The sequence below is a fragment of the Epinephelus lanceolatus genome, chromosome 1 (assembly GCF_041903045.1).
Source record: "Epinephelus lanceolatus isolate andai-2023 chromosome 1, ASM4190304v1, whole genome shotgun sequence".
NCBI classification, from domain to species: Eukaryota; Metazoa; Chordata; class Actinopteri; order Perciformes; family Serranidae; genus Epinephelus; species Epinephelus lanceolatus.
This window is the reverse complement of record NC_135734.1, coordinates 44,194,623-44,214,376: the sequence shown is the minus strand read 5'-3', so window position 1 is coordinate 44,214,376 and position 19,754 is coordinate 44,194,623. Positions and strand designations below refer to the sequence as shown.

The following is a 19,754-nucleotide window of genomic DNA, read 5'->3' as shown; positions in this document are numbered from 1 at the left end:
AAAAGTGTCTGAGAAGTCTGGGGCTGTTCATAAAACATTCAGAATGCCACAGTTTATTCCACACTACTGAAGCTGCTCCTCTTTTTGGAACCACCGCAGAGTCTGTAATAATTTTGCTTTCAGCCATGCTTGTTGTTGCAGTGGGTAACAGTATGATATCAGTATGTCAACAAGTTGAAATATTGCGGGTATTGCAATTTGAATTTTTCATATGATATCATTCATATCATAAGATTATACCACTTACCGTTATCGTAAACAAGATGATATGGAACACCCCTGCCATAAGCTCCACCTTTACCATCCACGACATTAAAGTAATGAACACATTAATGCATCAGTATAATCACAGTCCAGTAATATCATATTTCTTGTATGATTCTGAAAATGGGCTGTTCTGCATGACGAGTACTTCTACTTTTGGTACTTTAAGTAACCTGTAATTTGATGCTTATACTTTTAGCGCTACTACAACTTTACTTTTACTTAACTCACAAGTCTTACTTCAGTAAAAGATCACTTCTGGTCATTAGATAGTTTTATCTGTTAGGTTGGGTTGGTGAACTTGCTTCTGAAATTACAGACAGTAATTCGGAGCACATTGTTCTCTTTTATTCATTAGCATAGATAATTTCTATATTCAAAGTGACTTAAAATGAAAGCAACAGCTGCTGAAAATGTCAGCTCCTTTATCACCAACAGTACATACAGAGAAGCAAAAATGTGATGTTCACCTTAAAATATAAAGACCTGTACTCTTGTAGAATGATTGATAGAGCAGGATTTAAGTAAAGGAACATTAGATAATCTTGATCATCTGGAAGTTAGAGGTGTTGCGTGACAAACTATGATGTTTTTAAGAGACATATTGACAACATAATTATGTTAATTGAGAAATTCTTCATATTGTATTGGATAATGTTATACAAGAAGTAAATGATGAAGGTCATCTCAGCAGTCACCATCGTCTTCTTTAAATGTGCTGGCACACTGTTGCAGTGCACTGTATTGGCAGTATCTGTAGTGGGAGTTTAATTCAAGTGCCATTACAAAAAGCCTGTGAGTGAAAGTGAGTATATGTGTGTTAGTGTCACCCTAGGGTCTGTTAAATCTTTATCAGCTGATGATCAGGCGGTGGCAGGTGGTGTGACAGAGTCAGTAGTAACAGTTCTTGTGGAGGATGAGTTGTGTATAGGTGAACTAGAAGTGGGGGCATCTCAACATGTCTAAAAATACATTTTATCAAGAAGTCAAATACATTTTTGTCCTATTTATTATCTGGAAAAATGTTGTCTGACTTATTATGGGATGGATTTAATGAAGAAAATGGCCACAATCCACTCCTTGTATATTAAGTTCCTCTATGTCTTCATAATAAAAGGTCCTTTACAATAAAAGCCCTCAAAACACTTGTTAGACCACTAACCCTTTATATCAATATGCTCCCTCCTTGCAAAAAAATACTGAATAAATAATATGATTTCAGCAACATTTTTTATACATCAGCAACAAGAAATCTTGTACATGAGACCTTACGTGTAAGTATTCCTTAAGAAAAGCCAATAATTAGAATTACTTTTTTTTGTGGCAGTAAATATCATTGTGTCTTATTTCTTCAAATTACCTCCAGTATATAGTTATAGAGCCATTTGTGAGTCAGACAATTAAAGCCATAATATTATTATTCAATAAAACAATTGGATAATTTTAATAGCTAAACTCTTGTGGTAGGAGTGCATGACAAAGGGTAATAGAGTAGTGTGGTAATGTAGTTCATGTCACCAATCACGCAAACATGGGGATAAAACATGCATTTATTTTGTGAAAGAAAAGTTACATGCACTTCGGTGCAAGCACAAGCTCACCTATTAAACAAAATTGTGAGGATTATATGAATATAAAATGCATAATATAGAACATAAAATTAGATACAATAGCACCTAAACTAGTCTGTCCACAAGAAACATCAGATCAATGACTAACCGTGAAGTTTACATGTAAAACACTCAGATAACAATTAATTAAAAAATAAAATAAAATTAAAAAAAAAACAGAAAATATTAAAACTGCTTCTCTTAGTAATGCATAAACATGTTTAAACCTCCTATTAAACTCTATATACTGCAGAAATATCAGTCCATTAATAGATTAGTTGATTAACAGAAAATTAATTAATACGTTTGATGATAAACTAAGACATGTATCAAGCAAAAACCAAGTTATGAAGTTGCAGTAAAGCAGAGCATTTCCTTCAAAATAACTGACAAACTGGAGATTCTCCTTCTGTGTCTGAAGTCCAGAAAAACTGCTATTCAGGAAATGTACAAGGGATCACAATTATGACATGGCATTTTAACACTTTTACTGTTTACAGTTTACTGAACTAACCATAAAGGACGTCTGGGTAGTGAAGTGGGAGCTTTACACTTTCTTTAATATAAGAAGGTTGATGAAAGAAACAAAAATATAGGCTTTCATTCCGATATTGACCTGACAAAAATAAATTTTTGCTTTGGATGTTTATCAGTCTGTATATAGAGTGCTCTTTTGCAGTTATCGTCTGTTCTGCTGTAATTTGCACACTTTAGACATACTTAACAGTTTAGTATATCAGATGTTTTTGTATATGGTATGCTAACCCTCCTGATTCTGCTATACTCTTGTTTTTTGTTTTTTTCAGATTTCTGTTTATATTCTTTGAATCTACTGTTTTCTTTACTGTCTTACTGTCTTACCTCCAAACTGAAACCAATTGTGTTTAACTGCATTCATCATTCTATCTTACACATTACAGAAATATGTTGTTGTTTTTTTTTCCAATGTCTTGACAGTAAGATGTTTATTTTAGGAGATGAGTAGTTATGTACTCTGTGAAATTTTCATTTTCATCTTCAAACTGTCGTTTCTTCCTTCCATGTTCATTCAATGTAATAACATATGGAAACAATTTTTCAGTGAAAGTGTGTCTGAAGGTGTGTATGTGTGTGTCAGTATCAGGATCAAAGAATGACAGCTCTCCTTTGTTCCAGTCCAGATGAACTCTGATCCACTGCGACTGCTTCTTCACTGAAAGAACAGTGGTTGGACCATTTGGTGAGCATGCCATGTATACATCATTGCAGAACCCAATTCTCCATAATCCAGACTGTGCATTGTCCCCCTCTGTCTGGGTAGACTCTGCTAACACGCCCACTACCCAGTTTGTACTGTCGCTGAGTTTAAGATTCCAGCTCTGAGTCCCTGAGTTAAAGCCCTCAGTGCCCACACAGATGCAATAGTGGTCAAAAGTCTGTGTGTTTTCAAGAAGCTTCTCTCTCTCTTCACGCCTCATACTAGACAGATCTTTAATCAGGATGAGTTCTGGAGGAGCAGAGTTTGGATCCAGAATCACAGGAGTGTAGGAGACCATCTTCTTCATCTTGTTCCAGATGTTGAAGGTCAGGTTGCCCAGGTGTTTGGCCTCATCTATCAGAGCTCCTGAGGGCAGCTGTGGATCATCCAGCAGGGGGCGCTGCTGGACTCTTTCCACTGCAGCCTTGTAGTTCTGCAGGAATGAGACGTCTTCAGCTCTCAGCTCCTCCTCTGTGGCTCTGATTGTGTCTGAAAGAGCTGCTATCTCTGTGTTCAGAGCCTCAATCTTCTCCTTCATCATCTGACCCTTCTGCTCCTCTTCCTCCCTCAGAGCAGAGATCCTGGCCTCCTCTTCCTCTCGTAGAAACTGGTGAAGCTTCTTAAACTGCTCCTTAATCAGCCTCTCTGTGTGTTGGGTCTGGACCTTAATTTGTTCTGCTGTTTGATCACAGTTTCCTTTAACTTGTTCAAACAGCTTCAGTTTCTCCTGTAAGGGCTTGAGGGATTTCTGCAGCTCCTCTTTGTGATCCTGTGCAGCCTCATCGATGGGTCTGAATCTGTGGTTGTTGTGGGTTTTCGAATGCAGACAAACAACACACACTGGCTGCTGATGTTCCAGACAGAAGAGTTTAAGTCTCTCAGAGTGCAGACTGCAGACAGTCTCGGATTCTGCTGAACCTTTCAGGTCTCTCTCCAGTAAAAATGCCTCACACAGGTTCTTTAACAAAGAATTAACAGGTGGTTCCCTTTGTAAATAAATTTGCTCACAAATTGGACACTCACGTGTTTGCTTATCTGACCACCATCTGTGCAGGCAGGCTTTACAGAAGCTGTGGCTACATGACAGAACGACAGGTTCTTTGAAGATGTCAAGGCAAATAGAACAGGAGAGATCTTTTTCTGATCTGTGAGGCATTTTCTCTCTTGTGAAGACAAAAACCCGCACACATAAAGCGCAGTTAATTGTGGCTCCTTTCCCTCCTCTGCAAAGTTCCCAGAAACTTGCTTTCAGTTTGGCTTGTGGCTCTGATGTTGAAATAAGATTTGTCTGCAGTAGGTCCAAGTATCAGCCTTTCAGTATTCCGATGTTTCTTCCAGTAAGTGTCCTCTTTTCATGGAAGCAAGTCCATTGTTTTAGTGTGATGGTGAATCTCCTCATCTGTCTCACAGTGATCCAGTATTCTTTCCTGTAAGTGTTCTCTCTCAGGTGAAGATGTGATTTCCTTCTCAGCGTTTGTGTGTCCTCTAAGGGATATAAGTCAGATATTTGGGTGGAGCATTGTCCGATCCATTTTTCATTGGATGAAGTAGATGAGGTAGGATTCAGTGGGCCAATCAGCAACCAGGGCGCCACTGTTCAAATTGATAGGATATGCTCCAGTGAACCTGTTTCACGATTTGAATTTGAAATAATACAACACACTGGCGTCATCATATCGAGGGTTCTCAGTGGTTTGAAATGTCCAGTACGTTTGAGCTGTGTGATTAGGGGATTTTACAGGAGTTGACACTGACATTCTTTAATGTTTTTTTAATTTTATTTTCCAAATCAGGATAAACTGTTAAAACTGTTAAAAAGCAGACTATTCACTGCTTTTTGACTTTCTAATTTTGCCAGTGATGCTGTAATTGTGGAAACCCTCTAACATTGCTGCTCACAGTATGAAAGTGAGTACACACCTTGAAAGCTTGTGAGGCATCAGGCAGTTTAAGTGGCTCTTGTTGGGTTTAAATTCACTCTGATCTGCAATATCCTGATGATTGTGACAACAGGTCCCCTGTGGGAACTTTGCTTTTAATGAGTATAGTAAGAAAGAAATGTATGACTTCTACTTAAACTATTGTTTAAGTATGTGTCAGGTTTTATTGTGAAGGACTTTTTATTTTAGAGAGTTTGCAGATGTTTAGGTGCATCAAAGGGTTTTTTCTTTTTAATGTTACAATGCAGCATATTATTAATTTTTTTTGCACCTAAAGTTCACTGTTTAAGCACATAGCAACAGTGTCATGATAAACTTAAATTCACAACAGTTTGTACGTAATCTTGAATTTGGATAATCTGTCCTGTGGCCTTTAAGAGCATGTGGTAATCAGGGTTAAGGAGTAGTGCAGATACATAGTTTGTGTCACAAATAACAGAAAATTTAAATACAAAATTTATTTATTTTGGTACAGAAAAGTAAAATGCCAAAAATACACCAAAAAAAAAAAAAAAAAAAAGACGTAATCTTAAACTGATCAGTTTTCACAAGAGGACTAAACTTGTAATGTCTCCTCAGTTTATTAATATGAACGCTGTTTAAACTGATTAAACTGGCCTATTGTAAATAACACTCATAGGATAAAAAATTTAATTGGTGATAGGGTCACTTTTCTGATGACCTTAAAATCCTGGTGAATGACCACAGTCAGCGCTGTGATGACCAACAAACCCAGGTACAGGTCACTGAAAGTTATTACTATTATTTGATGTATTTCGTATATTATTAGCCTGAAACACAGAACATCAATTATGTACTTTGTGTCATCACTGCCAGAATTATCTTCAAACTAGTCATTTCTATTCATACATGTTACACTTTACTTTTACTTGTTGCTCTTATGTTAAAATTCAGTTTGTCCACAGTAGGTCCAGGTATCAGCCTTTCAGTATCCTAATGTTTTTTTCAGTAAGTGTCCTCTTTTCATGTAAGCAAGTCTGTCGTTTTGGTGTGACGGTGATTCTTATTGTCCGTCTCTCAGTGTTACATCTCAGTGATACAATATTGCCTCCTGTAACTGTTCTCTCAGTTGATGTTGTAGTTTTGTTTAAAAATCTGCCATTTTTCACTGGATGAAGTAGATGATGGAGGATCCAGTGGGCCAATCAGCAACCAGGGCGCCACTTTTCAAACTGATAGGACATGCTCTAGTGAATTGAATTTGAAATAATACAAGATGTTGCTGAGCTCTGTCATTAAAGACTGACAAAATTCAGGGGATTTTCCAGAAGGAGGCGTATAATTACATTCTTCTCAGTTTGGTTACTTTTTGTTTTGTTCTTGCAAATCAGGACCAGCTGTGTTGAAAAACAGACTTTTCCCCACTTGTTAAATTTGTAGGTTTGGCTGTAGTGCTGCAATTTTGGAGACTCATTAACATTACTGTACAGTACATAGGTTAGTGTCATGACAACCTGTGAGGCATGGGTCAGTAGAAGTGGGGTCTTGTTGGGTTATAAATCCACTTTGAGCTGAGGAGTCCTGAAAAGTCCTGGAGTTTGACATCAGGTCCCTTGTGGGAACTCTGCTTTTATTGAGTATTGTGAGAAAGAAATACAATTAACTCTTGGCAGGTTTGAACTTTTTTAGGATAACCTTCACTGTAATACTATTTAACCATGTTTTAAGCATGTTTTATTGTAAATAAGCTTCATTTTGTAGAATTTACAGATACTCAGAGTACATCACAGAGTTTTGTCTTTTTTTTTTTTTTTTTTTTTTGAGCCGATTTGGTAAATTTTCCGACAACCTAAAATGAAACCACTTATCTAACTTACCAGTATGTGATACACTGCAGCATATTATCATTTTTTGGCATCCAAAATCAGCTTTGTAAACACAAAGCACATGGCAAGTTGGCAACAGTGGGTAATCAGTCTTGAGTTTAGGTAATCTGTCCTGTGGTCTTTAGGAGCACATGATATGCAGTGTTAAGGAGTGCAGGATTACAGTTTGTGTCACAAATCACAGTAAATAAAAGTAAATAGAAAATGTATTTATTTTGTATGTGTTTATTTGGGTACAGAAAAGTAAAATTCCCTATAATGCCGTACAGGTGGTTAATGTAGAAGGAGATTATAAAATTCACAAAATATAAAATACACTAAAAGTAATGTTATCTCTCAACTCAACAGCTGTTTTACAAGCATAAACTTGATATGAGATGAATAACTCACTATGAAATTCACATGTATAAAAAAATTTTCTCTATAGATGATTAATACAAACACTGTTTATACTGGTCAAACGTGATTACTGTAATTAACACTCAGATAATTTTCAATTGGTGAAACTGTCACTTTTCTGATGACCTTAAAATTCTTGTGAAGAGCCACAGTCAGCGCTATGATGGCCAACTTCACCAGCGAAGCCTCTCAGGCACAGTGTGATCAAAATTAATATTAGTGATATATTCCATATATTAGCAGCCTACAGCACAGAAAATCAGCTACAACCTTCCTTTGTATGAGTCTTACCAATACATGATCACCAGGCACAGATAATACACATGGTGAACTGTTGCTAAAACCACCAAATTATTACAAAAATATCAAATGTATAAAAATACCCAGAACTTGTAAGAAATATTTAAACATGCAGATCAAGCTGAGTATGCAGACTCCTCTACCATCCTGCATAGAAGTATTTGTCCAGTCAGCTCTGTAATTAAAGTAATGTCTAGTAATGTTTAGCCACAGTTTTCCTGTCCCAAATGTCTTACATCTGAGACATTATCCCTCTACCCTCTTGATGGTTCCTTTAGTTCAGAGTCTCCCCCCGCCATCATGAGCTGTCCCAGACACTATGACAGTTTCAAACATGTCTGATTTTCTCCTTAATACAAATGGGATGCACTAGATGTTCCTGGCATCATGGAGAGTCTGAGACAGGAGAAGAGCAATATCCCACTAGAGTGCCAGAGACCGAAGGCAGCAAACACACACACACTTTATAACATACTCACTATATTATTAACCAAACCTCTGTTTGTTTTTACAATTTGATTGAGGAAAATTATTTTTTGTTTTTTTTTCATGGTTGCGTTATTTTAATGAATTAGGTGGCTCACTGTATGTCTGATGTCTGACTAATCTATGTGGCTTGTGTAAAACCAATCTATCTTTCACCTGCTCTTTTTTTTAATACGTACACCATGCGTCACAACTACAGCTCAAAACGTAGCGTTATCTGCCTCTTATCTGCCCTGTGTTTTCATTGAATATCGTGATCATTTTAACCCAGTCTTGGATTACTCCAAGCAAAAAAATCTTGTAACCAGTACACCTGGTCTGAGATCAACTGAGTGATTTGTGCACCCTCATGTCAGCATGACCAAAGTCTGGGACAAAAAACCTCTTGTAATCTGAGCAGCACAGCAGCTCTTTAGATTTTGAAAAATCTTACTTATCAGAAAAATTCTCATAATTTTGCTGCTAAATACTTGTTTAAATTTCATGTTTGTTTTCTCTCTGCTGTTTTCTGCTGGAAATATCTGATGATCAGCGTTAACTTAAGGTTTACTGCATTATCTTAGTTTATCCTTGTATTTGTTCTTATGTTATATTATAGATTACCAAACTGTGTTTTTTTGACATATTTAGATTGATAATGTAGATAATATAGATAAATGATAATTATGTACTGTAGTCATCAGCATTCTCTTGAAACTAGCCACTTCTATTCATACATGTTTCACTGTTGCAGAGACTTAACTGGTATAATCTTCAGTGGCACTTCATGACAAGTGTTAATGTATGGAAACAGCCGATCTGAGAAAGTGTGTGTGAAGGTGTGTAGGTGTGTGTCAGTATCAGGATCAAAGAATGACACTTTTCCTTTGTTCCAGTCCAGATGAACTCTAATCCTCTGTGGCTTCTTCTCCAAAAGGAGAATGATGGATAATCCTGGTAGTGAGCGTACTGAATATTCACCTTTATAGAACCCTATCCTCCACAATCCAGATGTTGGCTCACCCTTTCTCTTGAGAGAATCTGATGCCACACCCACTCTCCAGTGAGTACTGTCTCCAACCTCAACATCCCAGCTGTGAGTCCCAGAATTAAAGCCCTCAGAGCCCAGGACACAGGGGTAGTTATCAAACCTCTCTGGGTTTTCAGGAAGCTTCTGTCTCTTTCCATGTCTCACACTCGTCAGATCTTCACACAGGATGAGTTCTGGATGAGCAGTGTTTGGATCCAGAATCACAGGAGTGTAGGAGACCATGTCCTTCATCTTGTTCCAGATGTTGAAGGTCAGGTTGCCCAGATGTTTGGCCTCATCTATCAGAGCTCCTGAGACCAGCTGTGGATCATCCAGCAGGGGGCGCTGCTGGACTCTTTCCACTGCAGCCTTGTAGTTCTGCAGGATTGAGATGTCTTCAGCTCTCAGCACCTCCTCTGTGGCTCTGACTGTGTCTGAAAGAGCTGCTATCTCTCTGCTGAGAGCCTCAATCTTCCCCATCACTATCAGACTTTTCTGCTCCTCTTCCTCCCTCAGAGCAGAGATCCTGTCCTCCTCTTCCTCTTGTAGAAACTGGTGAAGCTTCTTAAACTGCTCCTTAATCAGCCTCTCTGTGTGTCGGGCCTGGACCTTAATGTGTTTTGCTGTTTGGTCACAGTTTCCTTTAACTTGTTCAAACAGCTTCAGTTTCTCCTGTAAGGGTTTCAGGGATTTCTGCAGCTCCTCTTTGTGATCCTTTGCAGCTTCATCGATGGGTCTGAATCTGTGGTTGTTGTGTGTTTTCGAATGCAGACAAATGAGACACACTGGCTGCTGATGGTCCAAACAGAAGAGTTTGAGTTTCTCAGAGTGCAGACTACAGACAGTCTCAGACCATGCTGAACCTGTCTGATCTCTCTCCAGTAGGAGGGCCTCACACAGGTTTTTTAATACTAAGTTGCAGGGTGGATCGCATTGTGGAGATACTTTCTTACAAACTGGACATTCCTTTATTTGTTTCCCTTTCCACCATTTTTGCAGGCAGTCTTTGCAGAAGCTGTGGCTACATGACAGGAAAACAGGATCTCTAAAGATGTCATGGCAGACAGTGCAGGAGAGCTCTCTGTCAGATTGGAAAGACATTTTTTCCTCTGAGTGAAGCTGAAAACACAGCAGACAGAACAATATAACAGGAGGTTTGGTAAGTTGTAATTCCACTTTCTCCACCCTGTGCTATAAAGTTCCCTCAAACTTACTTTCACTTTGACTTGTGGCTTTAGTAAAGTTGAAATTCAGTGTCTGCAGCAGATAGAAGTGGCAGTCTTTAAGTATTCCAGTAGTCCCATCTTGTAACTGTCGTTTATCATATTAAGGTGAGTCTTTTTTATCTCTCAATATTTTTTATGTTCCTCTCAGAGCGGGAATAGATCTTGTTTCCTGGTTTGCTTGAGTGAGTCAGAGAAGGGGTGGAGCTTTGTCAGACCAGTGGTGTGTTTCATTTTGAAGGTTTTCCCTCTGCTCAGGGACTTTGGTTTTTTAACAACATGAATTCAAACAATATTGGAAATAAAGTCTGCATTTGCATTTTTAGGATCTTCCTTTTTAAAAGGCATAACGTAAAGTAATTTGTGTCTTAGGTGAGAGGCAACACATCAGATATCTTCCTAGTCTGTTATTGAGAGTCTCTTGCTTAGTTCTGGCCCCCAAGAGGATTACTGTGTTCTACAGGCATTTAAATTTACTTGAATCTGATCTGTATTTTAGGCGACCATTTTGGGTGCAAAATAAAAATAAAACATCAAAACAAAGTTGACTGCTCATGTACCACATACATTTATTACATTACGTTGTATTCGTTTAGTTGCCGTGTTTATCTAAAGCGACTTACAATAAGCCATGTGGATACAGCCCCAAAATAGCAAGAATTATCAGAGTACATCAGTTTAATTAAATATGCTGAACTGCTTCAAGTGCTGCATTTAGAAATAATTAGCAATAGAGAAAGTGTTGTTATTTTTTTACTCTTTTTTGTTGTTGTATTTATAGGCCAAGGTGCAGTCACAGCAGATGAGTTTTCAGACTGTGATGGAAGATGTTCCAACATTGTTGAGCCAGCACAGAAAATAGCTGTTTTTTTTTTTGTTTTTTTTTTTCTTTTAAAGAGAGCAACTAAGACCTCTTACAAAAAATCATAAATGACCCAGCTCCAGGCAAGGCCTTTATTTGAACAGGCTAGTATAAAAAAAACAATGCGTATCCCGCATGGAGCAGCCACCAGGAGCCAGTACAAGGTGCAGAGGAGTGTTGTAGTGTGGGAGAACCTTAGTAGGCTAAAGATCAGCTGGGCTGCTGCATTCTGGGTAAGCTGTAGAGGGTCGGATGGTGTATCCATTTCCTGTAAAAGATAAATTATCTGCAGCAAGTTTCAAATCTAAGTTCAATTTGATAGTGTACTGAAATGAACTGAAACTAAAAGCTGCCTGAAAGAACAGAGTCATTCTACAAATATATGATGTGATTTTTAAAATTGTTTATAGTCACATAGACTATATGATTTGTAGTTGATCTGCTAAAACAAGCCAAACTAGAGTTATGGTCCTCACAATAATATAACACAACCTCCTCTTTGCAGTTGTAAGTTTCAGCGTTATGTTTTGGTTTTGCTTTTGTACGTTTTAAAGGCAATAAAGACTACAGTGCTAAAAAAAAAAAAAAAAAAAAAGGAAAGAGAAAGAAACAGAAACAATAAATCAGTTTCATAATTTCCAGGGATATCAGTTGTTGGAAATATCCAGAAAGTTCGAGCTGTGTGATTAAAGACTGAGGGAATACAGGGGATTTTTCAGAAGGAGGCGTGTAATGACACTCTTGTGTGTGGTTTCTTTATTTTACACATCGAGACCAATTTTTTTTGAGAAGCAGACTGTTCACCACAGTACATAAGTCAGTATATGTTATATATGAAAATGAACTGAAAGTGAAACTTATCTTTACTCTCTTTGAAGCCAGACTGATACTGAGGTTTTTAAGCAAAAATGCATGTTTGGAGGCACTGAGAATATGACTGGATAAGTGAGACTTAGATTATACTGCATGAGTTGTGTGAGAGTTCGTAAACACATGTTTTGATATAGTTTTGCTTTTAGAAATGGTCCCTAATCAATCAATATGTTTGCTGTTTTCTGTGAAGGCATGAAAGGAAACAAAGTTTTCTTCCTGAATCCAAACCAGCACAGCATGACTAATATACACAAATGATCATTTTGTGGGTGAAGTATTCCTTTAAGGAGAGTGTGTAAATAGTGTTAAGGAGTAGCACAGTCGTATAGTTTGTGTCATAAATCACACAGAAAACTGCAATTAAAAACGTATTTATTTTGGCACACAAAAGTAAAATGCACTTCTATGTAATACAGGTGGTTAGTGTAGATGAAGATAATGTACAATACAGCCAAAGTAACGTAATGTCCAAACTTTCCAGTTTTTACAACCACAATAAATGTGACAGACTATGAATATGAACACTGTTTACACTGGGCCAAGCCAGCCATGAGTATAATTTCAGCAACATTTTCATACATCAACAACAAGAAATCTTGTACATGACACCTCACCTCAAAGTATTTCTAATGAAAAGCCAATAATTAGAATTACTTTTGTTTTTGGCAGTAAATATCAGTATGTCTTATTACTTCGAATTACTTATATAGTTACAGAGCCATTTGTGAGTCAGACTATTAAAGCCATAATATTATTGTTTCATAAACCAATTGGATAATTTTAATAGCAAACCTTAAGTAATCTCTGACTTTCAGAGATCACAAGATTTGATCTTTCGTCATGTCATATTACAGATTACAAAAATGTGTTTTTCTATATGCCTAGATGGATAATGTAGATAATATAGATCAGTGATAATCATGTACTTTACGTAGTCATCAGAATCATCTCTAAATTAGCCACTTATATTGATAGCAAATCTGTTAGATTGTTACAGAGACGGGACTGGTATTATCTTTAGTGGCACATCATTCCAAGTGTTAATGTATGGAAACAGCCGATCTGAGAAAGTGTGTGTGAAGGTGTGTAGGTGTGTGTTATTATCAGGATCAAAGAATGACACTTTTCTTTCGTTCCAGTCCAGATGAACTCTAATCCTCTGTGGCTTCTTCTCCAAAAGGAGAATGATGGATAATCCTGGTAGTGAGCGTACTGAGTATTCACCTTTATAGAACCCTATTCTCCAGAATTCAGAGTTTTTATTTCCCTTCCTTTTGAGAGACTCTGCTGCCACACCCACTCTCCAGTGAGTATTGTCTCCAACCTCAACGTCCCAGCTATGAGTTCCTGAGTTAAAACTCACAGAGCCCAGAATAGAGTGAAGGGAATCAAACCTCTCTGGATTGTCAGGAAGCTGCTGTTTTTCTCCACATCTCACACTGGTCAGATCTTCAGACAGGATGAGTTCTGGATGAGCAGTGTTTGGATCCAGAATCACAGGAGTGTAGGAGACCATGTCCTTCACCTTGTTCCAGATGTTGAAGGTCAGGTTGCCCAGATGTTTGGCCTCATCTATCAGAGCTCCTGAGGGCAGCTGTGGATCATCCAGCAGGGGGCGCTGCTGGACTCTGTCCACTGCAGCCTTGTAGTTCTGCAGGAATGAGATGTCTTCAGCTCTCAGCTCCTCCTCTGTGGCTCTGATTGTGTCTGAAAGAGCTGCTATCTCTCTGCACAGAGCCTCAATCTTCTCCTTCATCACCTGACTCTTCTGCCCCTCTTCATCCCTCAGAGCAGAGATCCTGGCCTCCTCTTCCTCTTGTAGAAACTGGTGAAGCTTCTTAAACTGCTTCTTAATCAGCCTCTCTGTGTGTCGGGCCTGGACCTTAATGTGTTCTGCTGTTTGGTCACAGTTTCCTTTAACTTGTTCAAACAGCTTCAGCTTCTCCTGTAAGGTCTTCAGGGATTTCTGCAGCTCCTCTTTGTGATCCTTTGCAGCTTCATTGATGGGTCTAAGTCTGTGGTTGTTGTGCATTTTGGATTCTTGACAAACAACACACACTGGCTGCTGATGGTCCAGACAGAAGAGTTTGAGCTTCTCAGAGTGCAGACTGCAGATAGTCCCTGAATCTCTCTGATTTCTCTCCAGTAAAAATGCCTCACACAGGTTCTTCAGTACCAAACTAACAGGTGGTTCAATCTGTAAGGATATTTGCTCACAAATTGGACACTTGCGTGTTTGCTTTGTTCTCCACCAGTTCTTCAGACAGTCTTTACAGAAGCTGTGGCTACACGACAGAACGACAGGTTCTTTAAAAATGTCAAGGCAAATAGAACAGGATAGATCTTTTTCTGATTGGTGAGCCATTTTCTCTCTTTGTGAGCTGTAAACACCAACACATAAAACACAGTCAGACAGCTGTGGCTCCTTTCCTTCCTCTGCACAAACTTACTTTCACTTTGAGTGGTAACTCAGTTTGTCAGTAGTAGGTCAAAGTATCTGCCTTTGCGTATTCCAGTGTTTCTTCCTGTAAGTGTCCTCTTTTAATGTAAGCCAGTCCATTTTTTTAGTGTGGTGATAAATCTTATTCTGTCTGTCTCTTAGCGTGTGTAGACCAGTGTACTCTGTTTCCGGTTTTTGTTGAGTGAACCCGCCAACATGAGTCAGTCTATGCAAACTGGCTAAACCAGCATTTGTCATGACATGTTCCGTCAAATTAGCCTGCATCAACAACTTGTGCTGACGACAGATGTCACAGTGCTAAATTCATGTTGCATTGGTAATAAGCAATATGACAACTGTGATTAGTTAAATATTCTGTTAATATGCAGATTAACGAAGTCACAAGTGTCAGACAGGCTTGTGCAATTTACTGCCAAGCCCAGGTAGGTGTGGGCAACATGAAGGAGGTCAAATTTCAATAGAGGTGGGAGGGGGAGAACTGTACATGTGGTGTTTGTTTACTTCAAAGCTCTTGAGAAGATGATGAAAGAGGTGTCCGTACTGGCTCTAAGCATCATTTTGGGCTGAACTTTACCAGACGCAGTGTGTCTGTTGAATCAGAACGTAGCCTGACTTTGACCCCTCCTCCCTCCCTCTCTCTCCTTTCCCCTCTTGCCCCCTCTTTAGCGGATAGCATTGGCCACGGTGCTTGTTGGCTAAAGCACTATACAGTATTTTTTTTATAGTAATGTCCAAAATGCGAGGGGGCATAATGACATTTAAGTGCCGCAGCATGTGCACAGAACCGTCACTTTTCCAGACATCCTCCAAAGAAACAAGGCTAGAAGTTGCAAATGATAGAAATAGCAATTGCTTGTTTATCAGTTAAAAAGACTAACACTTTGCCTGGCTGTGGTCACATCCATGAGGCCAGTTGCATAAAGGAAATTTAAACAATTTAACCTGACTATCAGAAGTGACTGCAAGGCTTTGACTGATCAGGTTCACTGAGGGCTAGCTTTCTGTATCTCATTGTTTTTTGTTTGTTTTTTAATGAGATTTCATCTCAGTTTGAGTCTAAAAGGTACTTTACTTGTTGCAGTAGATAAAGCTGTGAAAACATATTTAGACTATCATTAATTAACATTACAACTCTTAAATACACCTGCAGCTCACTGATGTATTGAAACTCAACTATGAGCTGTGTCTAATTGGAAAAAAAAAGTGTGATTTGGGGAGGACACATCACATATCTGCTAGTCTTCTGCTGGGCTTAGGCCACCAAGAGTACTACTGTGTTCTCAAGGTATATTAGTCGACTTGAATCTTATCTGTATTTGAAGCCACCATTGTGGGTGTAAAATACAAAACATCCACATATACTACATAAATAAATTTCTCACATTACATTGTATTTGTTTAACTGCCGTGTTTATCTAAAGACTTACAATAAGCCATGTGGGTACAGCCCAAAAATAGCAAGAATTATCAGAGTACATCAGTTTAATTAAATATGCTGAACTGCTTCAAGTGCTGCATTCAGAAACAATTAGCACTACATAAAGTGTTTTATTTTTGTTTTTTAATGTTGTTGTTGTTGTTGTTGTTGTTGTAGTTGTATGGGCCAAGGTGCAGTCTGAGCAGATGAGTTTTCAGTTTGTGATGGAAGATGTTCATACATTGTTGAGCCAGCACAGAAAACAGTTGTGATTTAAAAAAAAAAAAAGGAAAGAAAAAAAAAGAGGCATAGAGGAAGACCTCTTGCAAAAAAGACATAAATGATAACGCTCCAGGCACTCAAGATGGTTCAAAAATATGAAAGACCTTTATTTCAACAAGCTAGAGACGTTAAAAATACACCAATGTGTGGATCAGCCACCAGGAGCCAGTACAAGATGCAAGGGAGTATTGTAGTGTGGAAGAACCTGAGAAGGTTAAAGACAAGCTGTGTTGCTGCATTCTGGGTGAGTTGTAGAGGTTGGATGGCACATGCAGGCACGTCTGCCAGGAGCAAGTTGCAGTAGGTCAGGTGCGGTGCTCAGCCCTGTAGTTGTTAGTTAAGTCTGATTGTGTATGTCAGGGGGTGGCTTCAGCTGAAGTGTGTGCCCTTAAAAATGTAATTGCATGTCAAAGCTGCAGCGGCTACAGAGATACCATGAGATGACAAGAGGTGATATTTGTAAGCTTGGCCTGCTTGTGTTTTCTCCTACAGGTTTCTAATGCTGATGGAGATAATGTTAAGGGAGTTGAAGAAAGATTCAGTTATCTATCAAACGTTTTAGTAACGCTCATTTAACAAAGACATCTGCAACGAAAACATTCTGCAGTGACTCACCATCTGTATACCACAATGTGTACATGTTTGATCATGCCCTGTAAAGGAACTCCCAGTCTCTGCAGCAAGAAATGTTTTTCCACATTACTACTCAAAGTCATAGCACACCATTCTTTATATATCCTGCCATCGTTGTATTTTTTTAGCATTGTAATATGTGAGGAAGAGAGCCAACATAATAACTTGCATAAAAAAAAAGCAGAGTACTTCTTCCCATTGATGCAATAAACCTGTAAATCCAACATTGCCCTAAACAGCCTGCACCCAGTGTTGCTCCCAGTGGCCCAATAAAACCAGACATATTAATAAGATACCTTGGTAATCAGTCAACAGAAATGACTGCTGACAAATTTTATGTCAAGGTACATATTGTCTTACTGCCCAACCCTATCATAGAAATCTTTAACTGTGCTTTTCCACCGTCACAGAGACCGTCACTGGTAAAATCTTCAGTGGAAGGTGGTTCTCAGTGTAAATGTACGGAAACAGGGTGTCAGCGAAGGTGTGTGTGAAGGTGTGTATGTGTGTGTTAGTATCAAGATCAGAGAATGACAGTTTTCCTCTCTCAAAGTCCAGATAAACTCTGACCCTCTGGAGCTTCTTTTTCAGTGGCAGATCTTTTTCTTGATCTAGTGAGGAGAACGCTGTGAGTTTTCCATCGGAGAACAAAATTCTCCACAGTCCAGACTGTAGGCGTCCCTTCATCTGGATGTATTCTGCCAACATGCCCAGTTCCCAGTCCTTGTTGTCCCCAACCTCAACGTCCCAACTGTGAGTCCCGGAGTTAAATCCTTCAGAGCCGAGGATGGAGCAGGTGAATTTGGTCCTTTCCGGGTTTTTTGGAAGCTGTCGTCGTTCTCCAGATCTCACATTGGTCAGATCTTCAGAGACGAGAAGTTCTGGGTCCGCTGTGTTTGGATCCAGAATCACAGGTGTGTAGGAGACCATCTCCCTCATCTTGTTCCAGATGTTGAAGGTCAGGTTGCCCAGATGTTTGGCCTCATCTATCAGAGCTCCTGAGGGCAGCTGTGGATCATCTAGCAGAGGGCGCTGCTGGACTCTGTCCACTGCAGCCTTGTAGTTCTGCAGGAATGAGACGTCTTCAGCTCTCAGCTCCTCCTCTGTGGCTCTGATTGTGTCTGAAAGAGCTGCTATCTCTCTGCTCAGAGCCTCAATCTTCTCCTTCATCATGTGACTCTTCTGCTCCACTTCCTCCCTCAGAGCAGAGATCCTGGCCTCCTCTTCCTCTTGTAGAAACTGGTGAAGCTTCTTAAACTGCTCCTTAATCAGCCTCACTGTGTCTAGGGCCTGGACCTTAATGTGTTCTGTCGTTTGATCACAGTTTCCTTTAACTTGTTCAAACAGCTTCAGTTTCTCCTGTAAGGTCTTCAGGGATTTCTGTAGCTTCTCTTTGTGATCCTGTGCAGCTTCATCGATGGGTCTGAATCTGTGGTTGTTGTGCATTTTGGATTCTTGACAAACAACACACACTGGCTGCTGATGGTCCAGACAGAAGAGTTTGAGCTTCTCTGAGTGCAGACTGCAGAGAGTCTCTAACCCTCTCTGATTTCTCTCCAGTAAAAACACCTCACACAGGTTCTTCAGTACCAAACTAACAGGTGGTTCACTCTGTAAAGATATTTGCTCACAAATTGGACACTCGCGTGTTTGCTTCGTTCTCCACCAGTTCTTCAGACAGTCTTTACAGAAGTTGTGGCTACACGACAGAATGACAGGTTCTTTAAAAATGTCAAGGCAAATAGAACAGGAGAGATTTTTTTCTGATTGGTGAGCCATTTTCTCGCTTTGTGAGCTGTAAACACCAACACATAAAACACAGTCAGACAGCTGTGGCTCCTTTCCTTCCTCTGCAAAGTTCTCTAAACTTACTTTCACTTTGAGTGGTGACTCCGTTTGTCAGTAGCAGGTCAAAGTATCTGCCTTTGAGTATTCTCTTAGCGCGTGTCTCCTCTCAGTAGACCAGTGTACTCTGTTTCCGGTTTTTGTTGAGTGAGCCCGACAACATGAGTCAGTCTATGCAAACTGGCTAAACTAGCATTTGTCATGACACGTTCCGGCAAATTAGCCTACATCAGCAACTTGTGCTGATGACGTCACAGTGCTAAATACAAATTGTATTGCATTGGTAATAAGCAATATGACACCTGTGATTAGTTAGATATTCAGTTTATAAACAGGCTATTGAAGCCACATGCGTGTGCAATTTACTGCCAAGCCCAGGTCGGTGTGGGCAACATGAAGGTGGTCAAATTTAAATAGAGGTGGGAGGGGGGAGAGCTGTACATGTGTTTGTTTACTTCAAAGTTCATGAGAAGATGATGAAAGGGCATCAGGCACTTTGCTCTTGTTAGTTTCAGAAGAAACTTTGGCCTGGGAAGTCCCGCTAAAGTGCTGGGACCAGATGCATTACACTTTTTACATTCATAGACAGGGCTCTGTTTTGTACATCTCAATCATAATGAAATTATGGGAGTTCCACTCCTGCAGTTAGCATAGCCCCATCTGTGACTTCAGCACTCAAAAACGTTGCTCCAATACCATTCTCCCACCTTAGGGATAAAATCCAAATGTCATTCTTCTTACCTGTTATTCATCAGCAGGTTGTAACTTCCATGCTATGTTTGTGTTTCCACAGATGTTCACTTTTTTCCCCAAGTGCTGAACTGTTTGCCAGGGGTGGAACCAACATTTAAATACAGCATTCCCACAGACTGCAGCTCTGCTCCTCCACTGACTGCAGCAGCCATTCCACCCAGGGGCTGTGACAGGTACAGTTATATCCAATAAAATTTTACTTTATTATCCTATCAGGGAAATGTATTGGTGAATTATTTTAGTCATCTAGATAGAATACACAGAGGCAATATGTGGCAGTATGTGGAAATGTTGGTCTTAAACTTTGGTCTTC

The 19,754-nt window shown here is 39.3% G+C and overlaps 3 protein-coding genes across 3 annotated transcripts; all 3 read right to left on the bottom strand.

Annotated features, from left to right (window-relative positions):
- Positions 1-5,884: 5,884 nt before the first annotated feature.
- Positions 5,885-10,500, bottom strand: LOC117256468 (E3 ubiquitin-protein ligase TRIM35-like). Its single transcript, XM_078170973.1, has 2 exons — positions 10,307-10,500; positions 5,885-10,211 (listed from the first exon to the last, which is right to left on the bottom strand). Exon 2 carries the CDS (start codon positions 10,191-10,193, stop codon positions 8,805-8,807), a length of 1,389 nt encoding a protein of 462 aa, XP_078027099.1. The 5' UTR covers positions 10,194-10,211; positions 10,307-10,500; the 3' UTR covers positions 5,885-8,804.
- Positions 10,501-12,405: 1,905 nt separating this feature from the next.
- On the bottom strand, positions 12,406-15,355 carry LOC117256470 (nuclear factor 7, ovary-like). The gene has a single exon (XM_033625901.2). The coding sequence runs from the start codon at positions 14,413-14,415 to the stop codon at positions 13,042-13,044; it is 1,374 nt and encodes a 457-aa protein (XP_033481792.2). The 5' UTR covers positions 14,416-15,355; the 3' UTR covers positions 12,406-13,041.
- A 937-nt stretch (positions 15,356-16,292) lies between these two features.
- Positions 16,293-18,805, bottom strand: LOC117256471 (nuclear factor 7, brain-like). Its single transcript, XM_033625902.2, has one exon. The coding sequence runs from the start codon at positions 18,620-18,622 to the stop codon at positions 17,228-17,230; it is 1,395 nt and encodes a 464-aa protein (XP_033481793.2). The 5' UTR covers positions 18,623-18,805; the 3' UTR covers positions 16,293-17,227.
- Positions 18,806-19,754: the final 949 nt, after the last annotated feature.